Genomic DNA, 12,985 nt, shown 5'->3' with positions numbered 1-12,985 from the left:
CATTTTTTAAAACTAAAATAACAGATTTTAATGAAGAACATAAGTCGTTAACAATATTGATAAAAAAAGCTTTATTTTGATAACCTAATTTCTTTTGAAAATATTACACAAATCATCTGCTTGTTTGATCATAGTAACATAGAGCATGTACTTGGTAAAAATTTTATACAAACTGAAAATTGATAACTTATTTTCTGAAGATGTAAATGTCATGATTGCGAAATCTTTGTAATTTAACAGCTTATCTTCGGTATCGTCATGATTTAAACATTGCATTTCGATTTAAAGCGCTTATAATTTAATGCTAGAATTATATAAAGGAGTGAAGTCGGTCTTGACCTTGAATGGTCAAGAATTCACGACAATGGGTTCATCCTCGGAGAGATCTTAAGGTCAAGGTTATATCAGGATCAATACATACAAGTAGATCTTCACTTTTATTTGATTCGTGCTTCTACTCGATTAACAAACCTCAACGTAATACGATATGACGTTGAGGTTTTAGGAAGAAATTCGTCAATCGAAAAATACTACTTACATTAATATGATATAGCATACGCGATATTCGAACTCATTAACAATCGTTATATTGAAACTTCGTTTTTGCAAATTAAGTGGGAAGGAATATACAATGTCTTAGGAATTCAGATGTCACATGTTTAGATTGAGTGCCATTTTAAGTGGTGATCCGACAATGATCGCTTTCGAAATGCCGTGATTGTATGGTTCAAATAAGGCAGTATTTGGTCGTGCCAGGAAAGTCGCCAAACTTTTAAATTCTGCTACCTGTGGAGATGCAGAGTCTACAAACTAAAAATGGTGTATTAATTCCAGTAAATCTTGATGTCACGACTTCTTTAATTCTTCTTTGCATAATATTAATCGACTATATTAAACTTTAAAAGTTTATATCATATCCTTTAGTTAGTCTTGCATCTAGTATTACAACAGTTGTGGAAATACACAAAAGTGAGCTTTTTTGTACTTTTTAACGAGTTGATAAAATTGTAAGAGTTCAAGAAATAAACGTATTGTTTTCGAACTAATTACTTTGTGGTGTATTGCAGGAATGTTTTGATATGTTTCTTCATACTATATTGAAAGAAGTGTTTTAGCGTGGAATTAATAAAAAAGTTGCAACAGATACCGACTATGATGATGAGGAAGTGAAGGATTTAGTGAAAATATGGGTAACAGTGAAAGTAGGACCCATTTCTCTTCTACTTAGAAACATGCCCTTATTAGACTACTCGCTGCTCCGAGATGCGACTTATCAGTTTTTATCCTGCCAGTTTTGCAAGAGATGGCAGAGAAGCTTTTTGCAGATGAATAAATATATTTATCATAATAGTTAAATTATATATTCTGGATTTAAAGCAGATTACAGTTGCACCACTGCAATGTTGTTTATAATGAACGACATTATCCGGGCCAGGAATAAAAACTACAATGTGGCCTTCCCAAGGCTCGCGTAGACCATGATATTTGCTCAGCAATTAAATAGTTTTAGGGGAGGTATACTAATTGGACCGCATTATACATCACTTAACTAAGCGACATTTTGTCGATTTTAGAGATTTTCATGCTGTCTGGTAGGTAAACGTGTAACTTATCTTTAAAAAAACGCAGAATACCGAAACACCTACAATACTATTTGTTTCAAAGGATGAAGCTAAGCGCAAATCACGTTATACGATTTCAAGTCCGATTTGCATCATACGTCTAAGAACCAACATGGATACACCAAGAAATTCTGCAATAGAAAAAATAGATGAACCTACAATTTCGGGCCAGTGTCGTTTTCTAGATGATAGTATAAAATTAAAAGTTTGTTTTTTATTTTATATAGAATTTATGTCTAACTAGTTTCGGCCCTTGGCCATCTTCAGAGACTCTAAAAATAGATCAACATCTCTCATCTTATCCATTTTACAAACGACAACGGTAGGTAGCGTTAGTTAGCATAAGATATCACTATGTTGTCTATTTTTATTGCGCTAAAACTATAACTAACACTACACCTAGAACAAGAAAGTTTTTCAAGAAGATATTTCTAGTTCTAGGTCTAGTGTTAGTTCTAGTTTTACACTAGTACTATCGCTAGAACTAACACAAGACCTAGAACTAGAATCATTCGGGTTTAGCCGTCTCGAGAGACGTGAGACTAAATCCGAATGTTTCTAGTTCTCGGTCTAGTGTTAATTCTAGTGGCAGTGGTAGGTAGCGCTAGTTAGCATAAGATATTACTATGTTGTATATTTTTATTGAACTAAAACTAGAACGAGAACTAGAAACATTTGGGTTTAGTTGTGAAAGAAACATTCAGTTGTCAATGTCAACTTTAATTTTATTAAAATCCTTTCAAATGAGTTCAAACTCGACATATTTAACTTATAACATATATAACATATTTGTCATCTTCATTAAAAAACCTTTAAAATGAGTCCAAAGATGACGTACTTATCTCAAAAAACAAAAAAATTAGAATAAAAAACATTAAACACTAAGTTAGCAACAATAGCAATTTAATTTTTAAATATTAATACCAACCTTAATTTTTTATTTTTTTTTTATTATATTTTTGTTTTTGTAACAAATATTAAGACATTTTATAAAAATTAAGAATATGTCAAAATGACATTGACATTTCAAACCGAAAGTTCTTATATCTCGAGTAATATTGGAATTAAACGTATCTTGTTTGGACTCCTTTTAAAGGATTTTCCACGACGATTACAAATATGTCAAAATTGACGTTGACATTCTAACCGGAAGTTGACCATAACTTCATTAATATTGAAGACAAATATGTCGTGTTTATACTCATTTTAAAGGTTTTTTAATGAAGATTACAAATTTGTCAAAATTGAGGTTGACATTTTAAACCTGAAGTTAGTTATCATATAATAGATGTTTTATAACTGAAGTTAATCTAGTGTTAGTCACTTTTCTGCCCTTTCCTTTTATTTTTAACGTGTTTTTTGGGTCATTTCACATTGATTAAAAAAAAATAGTTGATTTTTAAACCACTTGATGATTCTTGAATTTTTCCCAAGTTTCTTAATATTTCTTTTGTTAAAAAAGAGCGTTTTTTAATTTTAACCTGTAAACTTGTAACACTTCGTCCTTAATTTCATTTTATAACTTTTTAAACTTTAATTTTGTAAATTAGTAACTAATAATTTGATTTCGACTTTGATACATTATCTTTTTTAACAAAACAAAAAGTTAGTATTAAGAAACTTGTTTTTACAAGGAATTTTTACACGAATCGTCATCATTTTGTTTCTAATTTTAGTGATTAATACATAAAACGTAACGAGTGACCAAGCGGATTCTGTGCTTGTGATAACTGTCATCAGTGTTCTGTGATAAAAATGGACAGGCACTAAACAATTTTCAATAGTTTGAGCTTGTCTATTCTGAGAAGTCTTATATTTTTAGACAGATGAAAACATTTGTCGCTTAATAAGGTGATGCAAAAACCTTGAAAACCTCAACTAGTAGATAAAGAATAATTTGTACTTCCCAACATTTGCTATATCACTCAATATGAAATCATATTTAAAATAATCATAACGTAGCAGACAAAAATTAATATGAAGGAGATGAGAGGATCGTATTACCTTTCCGTTGATGGAAATTACCATATGCAAATCACTTTGAGCGTATGTACGTTACAGAATAACTTCCATTTGTAATGGCGAAAATAGAATTTGATAGTATTGCTGAGGTTAATGGCAGATATAGATGGGTAAAAACAGAGTAATCAGTGAGGTGATTGTACATCAGTGTACGAATTCGATGCCAGTGCATGTAAACAAATCCGAACTGGTTTAGTAGAGCGCGGGGATGCGAATCTAGGGATAAAGAGGTTTGGAGGCGACGAGAGCAGTTCGCGACTAAATCCTATTTGCTTAAAAATCACTAAATTCGCCCCGCATCCGAGCTTTAAGCGGAATTTACTGGTAAAGCCGAGAACAAAGACGAGCCACTTTATAATTTCAGAAAAATCAAGTGGGTCGAAAGGTGAATAGACTGAAAAAAACACCATTCTTGTCGCAATAAAAAAATTTAAACATTTCTGTACCCGAAGAATAAACATGTGTAGGTGAAATATTTTCCAATAGAACGGTTCCGCCACGTATTCACGAGGATCGCCATCGGCAGATATATTTGGAAGGAAAATAAACTTGGTAAAGAGGAATGTGTACACATCTACGCTTTTAATAGATAAAAATATTTGTTTAGAGCACATCGTAGTTCTCAATTCTCTTTTCTCATTTACCTTTTCAGGTATACGAACCTGATATTCAACTACACATATTTATGGGACTTGTTATAACCCAGTTTCCGTAGGAAAAGTCTAGGAAACCCGTTAAAATAGATACCGCTGCCATCTCAGTGATGAAGCGTACGTTGCGGGTGGTGTCATGGATGTCCACGTTTTCCGCAGTTTCTCCGGTTTAATTAAAACTTTTACTACTAAAACTTCTCTTCGTCACAGTCATTTTTTTTATTATCTGTGATTTTAAACTAACAAAATTAAAATTGACGTCATAGTTGTTTTCGGATATAATTGAAGTGTCTATCAAATATTTATCGAGTTTAAAATGCTTCAAGAATTGAGTATCGTTTATAAACATATAGATTTTATCTATAATAAACAAATATGATTTATTGATTTCTAGTACCAACATTTTTTTTGGATCAAAATCAATATTAGAATATCCTTTGTGATGAACTGCTTTACAATTTACTCATTGAAAATTCACGTTATTGTTAATTTTTTGGAAATAATTTCGAGTGGAAAAAAAATAAATTTCAATTAAATTTTGGCGATAACAATAAATAATAATAAATTTTTATATCTATACAGTTATAGTTTTTAGTATTTATCTCAAATAATCTATTGTAGAGAAATGAGTATTTTTAATTACTAACATTTATCTCGAAATAACTAAAAAAGTACTAAATGGTTATTAATAGTTGTCACGGTGGTTTTAATATCCGTTAAAGAAGAAAAACTCATTGTGTTGGTGTTGAAATTACAGTTTGTTTAGTGTTCCAATTGATCGAACTTCGGTTTGTACTTTTTGGTCTCGACCGTAGCATAATTCTCCAGCCGGGAATATGTAGATAAACTAATGGCGAAAAGGGAGCCCTTTCCCAACCCCGAAAACCCGAATGGGTTCGATCTCGATTCCTTTGATAATGGTCCTAAATTAAAAGCGGCGAACGCTACTGCAAACAAAGCGCCCGTTTGTGCCTGGCCATTATTTGTTTGTCAGGAAGTCCCGCTTTGCGAATTGGGACTTCGCTTCCTGTCCTCTCCTAATCCCCTTCGCATTTTTAACACGGCGTTTCCCAGAGGAGCGACGTATCCATCAAGTGTAATATCTTCGAGATGACGGTTATTGATGTACAAAAACGGTTTTCCGTGTGCTCCAGCATCTGTCATATCGATTTTTCAAGTATCGGGGTTTATGCGGTCTGCTTTTAAATTTCGCTATTGTGGCCTAGAAAATGACGCCGCGGCTAACCCGGTCCAATGTAAAAAAAATGGTTTCATTACTTTTAATGGACCATCGGCCTGCGGCGTAACGAGAAGGAAGTTACTCCAATGACTTCCTTTATGACCCAAATACACCCGTTAATATTCAGTCGAAAAAGGATGACCGACGAAAAATTTGACAAAAAACTAGGTCGTTATGGCAAAAAGTTTTCAATATGTTCATTAATAATCTAATGAAATCGCGTTTAATTTAAAAATTTTTAATTAAAAAAACTTTTTTCATAATAGTAAAAAATTGTCATATTTATTCAACTTCATTATGAGAGAGATTAGTAATTATTCTCTCCAATAACAAGTAAAACTACTACTAATTTACAGCAACCTGGCGCTGAATAACAACTAAATAGAATTTAGCACGGCTAAATCGAATTGTTTCTAGTTTTAGGTCTAGTGTTAGTTCTCATTATAGCACTAGTGTTAGTTCTAATTTTATTTATTATTCATCACCAGGTTGCTGTACATTCTTATTGAACTAAAAGTAGAACTAACCGAAACTTTCTAATTCTAGGTCTAGTTAGTTCTACTTTTAGCTCAATAAGAATGTACAGCAACCTGGTGATGAATAACAACTAAAATTAGAACTTACACTAGTACTATCACGAGAACTAACACTAGACCTAGAAAGTTTCGGGTTTAGTCGTGCATCTTTAGAGTCATCTTGAGAGACGTGCATCTTTAGAGTCATCTTGAGAGACGAACGGTTAAACCAGAAACTTTCTAGTTCTAAGTATAATGTTAGTAATACTTTTATCTCAATAAAAATATAAACAACCTGACGCTGAATAACAACTGAAACAAGAACTAATTTTACCACTAGAACTAACACTAGACTGACAAAAAACTTTTACAAAAAACTAGGTCGTTAAAACCGATTTAATTTTAAAATATTTTATTACAAAAATTTTTTCATAAAAACAACAATAAAAAATTGTTATATTTACTCAACTTCATTATAAGAGAGAGTAGTTATTATTCTTTTCTATATTCACACAGCGTAAAGCTAATATTTATGCGCTAAAAATAGCAGAGTCTGTTGACAACATAATAACTCACTCAAAGAGGATTTTGTACCCAAGAAAAATATTTAAAAATAACAGAAAACAGGAACTTTTGTGACTACAAAGGTTTAAACGACTTTTTAAATTATAATTAATGAAAGAACAAACGTTTAGTTGCTATTTATGTAACTTGAAACGTCAACATTAATGAATCGCCCCTTTAAAGTTTTTAAACAAGGTAAGTGGTTATCTTCAATAAAGCCGGTTTTAAGGATAACTCCTGATGGTAGATATTAGGGATGACAATAGAATTGTGTTAGAAAAGGTTATAATAGTTTACAAATTGTTTATTCAAACCGGAGGTACTTGAATAGAGTACAAGTTAGAATAGCATACAAATAACTCTCTCACAACTTAATTATAGCGTTTCAATTCATATTGTATGTTTAGAAAACCAAACACAAAAGGTATAAAATTCTTGTATCCGATTAATTGCTTTAATATGGAAAGAGATGTATTTCGCACTCAATCTGGCTTGAGCACAAAATCCGTCTTTCTTTGAAACTTCTCTATGTTTGGAATAAAACCGGCTTTTACGGGAATATGCATTCTCTGTTAATATCAGGTCTATCTTAGTTTTTGATGACAAATAAATTTTTTTTATCAAATAATTCACAGAATAATCTCAGATTTTACTGATAACTCACAGCGTTATACATACATCACTTGACTAAGCGACATTTTATCGTTTTTAGAGATTTTCATGCAGTCTGGTAAAGGTGTAACTTATCTTAGAAAAATATTTTTATATTTTATTGCATATTTTTATTGCACTAAAACTAGAACTAACACAAGACTTAGAACTAGAATCATTCGGGTTTAGCCGTCTTGAAAGACGTGGGACTAAATCCGAATGTTTCTACTTCTCGGTCTAATGTTAGTTCTAGTGGCAGTGGTAGGTAGCGCTGGTTAGCATAAGATATTACTATGTTGTATATTTTTATTAAACTAAAACTAGAACGAGAACTAGAAACATTCGGGTTTAGTCGTGACAAAAACTGTCAACTTTAATTTTATTATTATATTCGTAATGTTCATAAAATAACCTTTTAAGTGAGTCCAAACTTGACACATTTATCTCAAAAAACAAAAAAGTTAGAACTTTTAATTTTGACATATTTGCCAACCTCATAAAAAATCCTTTAAAATGAGTCCAAACTCGACTTATTTAACTTTAATATTAATAGAAATATAATCACTTTCGGTTTGAAACGTCAACGTCAATTTTGACATATTTGTCACCTTCATTAAAAAACCTTTAAAATGAGTCCAAAGATGACGCACTTATCTCAAAAAACAAAAAAGTTAGATTAAAAAACATTAAACGCTAAGTTAGCAACAATGAAGATAGAAATTTAATTTTTAAATATTAATACCAACCTTAATTTTTTATTCTTTTTTATTATATTTTTGTTTTTGTGACAAATATTAAGACTTATTATAAAAATTAAGAATATGTCAAAATGACATTGACATTTCAAACCGGAAGTTGCTTATATCTCGAGTAATATTGGAATTAAACGACTATTACAAATATGTCAAAATTGACGTTGACATTCTTGACCGGAAGTTGATCATAACTTCATTAATATTGAAGATAAATATGTCGTGTTTATACCCATTTTAAAGGATTTTTAATGAAGATTACAAATATGTCAAAATTGAGGTTGATATTTTAAACCTGAAGTTAGTTATCATATAATAGATGTTTTGTAACTGAAGTTAATCTAGTGTTAGTCACTTATCCGCACTTTCTTTTTATCTTTAACGTGTTTTTTGGGTCATTTCCCATTGATTAAAAAAATCGTCGATTTTTAAGCCACATTATTATTCTTGAATTTTTCCCAAGTTTCTTAATATTTATTATTATAAAAAGCGCGTTCTTAAATTTTAACCTGTAAACATGTAACACTTCGTCCTTAATTTCATTTTACAACTTTTTAAACTTTAATTTTGTAAATTAGTAACTAATAATCTAATTTCAATTTTGATATGTGATCTTTTTTAACAAAACAAAAAGAAATATTAAGAAAGTTGTTTGTCAAATGGATGAGATGGGAGATGTTAATCTATTTGTAGAGTCTCTGAAGATGGCCAAGGGCCGAAACCGGTTAGACTTAAATTTTATATAAAATAAAAACTAGTTTAAAAGTACACAATCAAACTCTAGATTATTTTCTTAAAAAATTTTTATACGAATGGTCATCATTTTGTCTCTAGTATTAGTGATTAAATTTATGTCACGACTTACAGAAACAACAGCCTGTATAATCGTAAAACGTAAAGAGTAACCAAGCGGCTTCTTCAGCCTGCCTACTCTGAGAAGTCTTATATTTTTAGAGAGATGAAAACGAAAATCCCGTTTTTCTCAACATTATTCATTTGTTGCTTAGTCAATCTAATATTATTATCCATTTTCATGACCAAACTTTTTTAACTGTCTTTACTTCTAGTTAGTGATGTAAACAGAAAAAAAACAAAGTCAATTTGTTTTTTTTTTTTTTTTTTTCAGAAACATTGTTTTGTCTTAATAGAGACTAGGATTTTTTAATCAGAATCACAATGAACGTCAAATTCTTCTGGTCCTTCCAATGTGTCAGTGTCGTGTACAGATAATTTTTCAAAAGTACATCACAAATAATTGTCAGAATTATAACATAGATGATCTAAATCACATCCATGTTAACTATAGCTGTAATATCTACGTTAGAAAGTATTGATGAGCCACTTGTAATTGACATTTCCAAGTCGGTATTGGTGATTTGAATGGGAGCTGTACTTATAGCATCAACAATAGTTTCGGATGTTAGTTTCAGGTTATGGGCAATATCAATTACGTTAGCTGCTCTTTGGTTTAATAATTTATTTTGCCTAGACGTATGCAATCCCCCATAAATGCTAAAGTTTCTTTTGCAAGACGCTGATGTTGCTGGTAGTTTTACAAAAACCTGTCTACTATGCAGTGGGTAAGATCTCCAACGAACTTTCCCAGAAAATTCGCAATATCAGTTAACACAAGCTTTTCCTCCACATCAGCTGTAACTGTATGCTTTGTCGTGCGTTTTAGTTCTAATTTCCTTTTAATTTTATATTTTTTTTAAATACTGTAGATGACGATACTTGTCCTTTTCGTAAATTGTTTTCTTTTTTTTCTTTTTACAAAAAAAAACAAAACATTTTTTGAATTATAATGAAAGTTTTTTATAATTTGCAAAAAAAACATGTAATTTCAGAACGTTTTTTTTTTAATTTGAAAAAGAAAACGTTTTTTTTTACATCACTAGTTCTCGTGCTACAGTTACTTCTAGTTAGAATAGAATACAAATAATTTTCTCACTACTTAATTATATAGAGTTTCAATTCATATTGTACGCTTAGAAAACCAAATACAAAAGGTATAAAATTCTTGTATACGATTAATTGCTTTAATATGGCAAGAGATGTGTTTCGTACTCAATCTGGCTTGAGCACAAAATCCTTCTTTCTTTGAAACTTCTCCACGTTTAGAATAAAACCAGCTTTTAAGGGAATATGTATTCTCTGTTAATATCAGGATTATGTCTATCTTTGTTTTTGATAACAAAAAAATTTTTTTATCAAATAATTCAATCATAATTTTTTATTTATTTTATTGATATCTCATGCTATTAATAAATTATTGATAATTACAAACTATTGATTATTATTATCCATTTTCATCACCAAACCTTTTTAGCCGTCTTAAGAGACACTCGGCAAACCCGAATGTTTCTAATTCTAGTGATACTGTTAGTATCACTAGTTAGTATTAGTTCTAGTTAGTGATGTAAACAGAAAAAAAACAAAGTGAATTTGTTTTTTTTTTCAGAAAGCTGAAAAATATAGTATTTTTTAATCACTAGCCCAGAACTAGAAACATTCGGGTTTAGCCATTCGTCTCTCAAGACGGCTAAACCCTAATGTTTCTAATTCTAGGTCTAGTGTTAATGTTAAGTTTATTCTAATTGTTATTCGTGCCAAGTTGTATATTTTCACCACATCGAACTTGTTTCTGAAGAAGGTTATAGTGCTAGTGTTAGTTAAGAAAACGAGATATTTTCAGTTAATTGCGATATCCCAAAATAGTTTTTGCTGAACAAAGAGTCCCCTTTATCTCTTACATCCCCTTTATCACAGAAAACATCTTTCCGTCATTCTCCCCTAGTTTAATTAACTTTCAAAGATAATATACAATCTCATATGTACGAAGCGATTTCTTTACAAAGAACTATTTTTTTACTAACAATAAAACAAAATAAACGACAAAGTCTTTGGCCATTAGTGACTATTCGTAAGTACACAGTGAGATTAATTTTATTGAAGTTTGAAGTATCGCACCGTAGATGTCCCTACACACAAAGGGATTGTTCCTTTGCATGTATCAAAGCTCTTTGATAATAACTTAATTAACTTATAAAAAATAATTGTGTTATTTAATTATAATAAATGAAATAATTATTAGTTTAATTAATAATTTTTATAAAGTCGAATAACTTTCTGTAGTTCGTGAAAGTATGATTAAAACGGAAAGTAAATATTTAATGTAATATTTAGTTGCAAAGGTAAATAATTAATATTTCTCGACTTTCCATCTTTTTACTGTTTACTTGTTAAGTAACAAAAACAGAAAAGTACCAACAAAGATAATGGTTTTTCAGATGCCGTATTTCCTTTTAAAGGATTTTCAGCAAAGCTCCATTAAAAAGTTATAATTTATTCAATATTCATTCTTTGTCTTTAACTTTCAATTTATAATTTCTGATTTTTCGAGTAATTTTTTTATGGGAATCAATAAAATAAACCGATATAATATTAAAGTTATATTAAAAGAAGTAATTGAAATCGTCTTTTGAAAATACTGAAAAGCCTTTTAAGTATTATGTACTAGATTGGAAATAAATCACGTGGGAGTAAGTAACAAGCTTTCAGAGTATTTTAGCGTCAAGTATCCATTCGTGTCAAAGAGCTTGGTAAAATTCGCAATTACTTCATTCATTATGAGAACGTGTCAAGGAAGATAAAAAATGAAATTAAATCTTTTCGTTTAATCCTTACCTTTTCTAAACATTCCTGTCCAATGGCTTTCGGATCCACTCTAACCTCGATAACAACAGAATTGGGTTGGCTAATAAGACACCACATTTTTATTTTATAAACGATTTTCACTCGATTACCGTAAAACCGAAATATAGAGAATTTTTATCGAATTTATAGCGATTTTTTATAAATATTTTATATCCTTTCGTTCCGGATTTTGGGTTATTAATTAGTAAAACCCACTAATCATTTGACAAACTCGCAAAGTTCTATAAGGTTGACAGAGAAACGTTTGTTGTATATAAAACCACTTGCGCATTGTACGACTACGTCCATACTATTGCACAGCTTGGACTATATTGAATGGATACTGTGCGCGGAGCGTGCTTTTTATACGTTGTATGAACCGTGCTACGACAACCGGATTAGGTTGTTCTTCCTCTCGGTATTGATTCGCAAGGTACGACTTGGACTTTGGACCTTGAAGCGTAGTTCGTTACTAAAACGATACTCGGAGAGAACGCGCTCCGTAGTGGAATAAAGATAACGAAAAACAGCTGGCTATGGAAATACATATACATGCTGTATAACACAACGTGGGTTAAAAGGAAATATAGTCCAATTATGTGGAGGTGGACTATATTTTTTTTGTTAATATATGTTAGTTTATTCTTGTAGGTTGGATTTTTTCTTCTCGTTGTTGCAAACCGCAAGTATGAAGAGTAAAATGGATGTTAATATATGTGGAAATACGGGTCATTATAACAAAGGAAGGTCTCTTACCTTTGCGAATATTTTCTTTTTGTTTTTTTTTTTAATGAAATAATATGAAAAAAACAAAGTAATTTAAAGGATTAGTGCGTAATATTAAAAAATAATGAGCCAGTTTTTGTTGATAACGAAATTATAAAATATAAGACATTTAAATCTTCAAAGTTAATTAATTTACTTTAGAAAAAATAAAAATAAGTGTTCTACAGTTGTTTTTCTCACATTTTTATTGAAATATAAAAACTGAGAAACGTCCACGTTATTATTTTTACTTATCAGTAAAAACAAAAGCTAATTCATTGTAGATAATATCACCCGTAAAACTAGGGATGTAATTAATAAATGTAAAGTGACGCTTGTCGAGTATACACCATTCTTAAATAATTCTAACACAAAGTTTTTAACAGTTCACTCTTCATTGATATGAATCCCACAATCCTAAACCTATGCGAAGTTAGCCCCCAATTTTTCCCCTGATTTTACATGTATAGTATTTTAATTGTAACAAGAGAATCAGTCAACCGAT

At 30.5% G+C, this 12,985-nt stretch overlaps 1 protein-coding gene across 1 annotated transcript in view; it reads right to left on the bottom strand.

Moving 5' to 3' along the window:
* LOC111425101 (defense repressor 1) overlaps positions 1-12,045 on the bottom strand; it is a 133,472-nt gene extending 121,427 nt beyond the window's left edge. The window contains exon 1 of the mRNA XM_023058877.2: positions 11,707-12,045. Within this exon, the coding sequence (XP_022914645.1) occupies positions 11,707-11,793 (87 nt within the window). The 5' untranslated portion in view covers positions 11,794-12,045. The remainder of the gene's footprint in view (positions 1-11,706) is intronic.
* Between the last annotated feature and the right edge of the window lie 940 nt (positions 12,046-12,985).

Source organism: Onthophagus taurus, chromosome 7 (genome assembly GCF_036711975.1).
Source record: "Onthophagus taurus isolate NC chromosome 7, IU_Otau_3.0, whole genome shotgun sequence".
In the NCBI taxonomy this organism is placed as follows: Eukaryota; Metazoa; Arthropoda; class Insecta; order Coleoptera; family Scarabaeidae; genus Onthophagus; species Onthophagus taurus.
The sequence above is the reverse complement of the archived record's forward strand: the minus strand, read 5'-3'. Positions and strand labels throughout refer to the sequence as shown.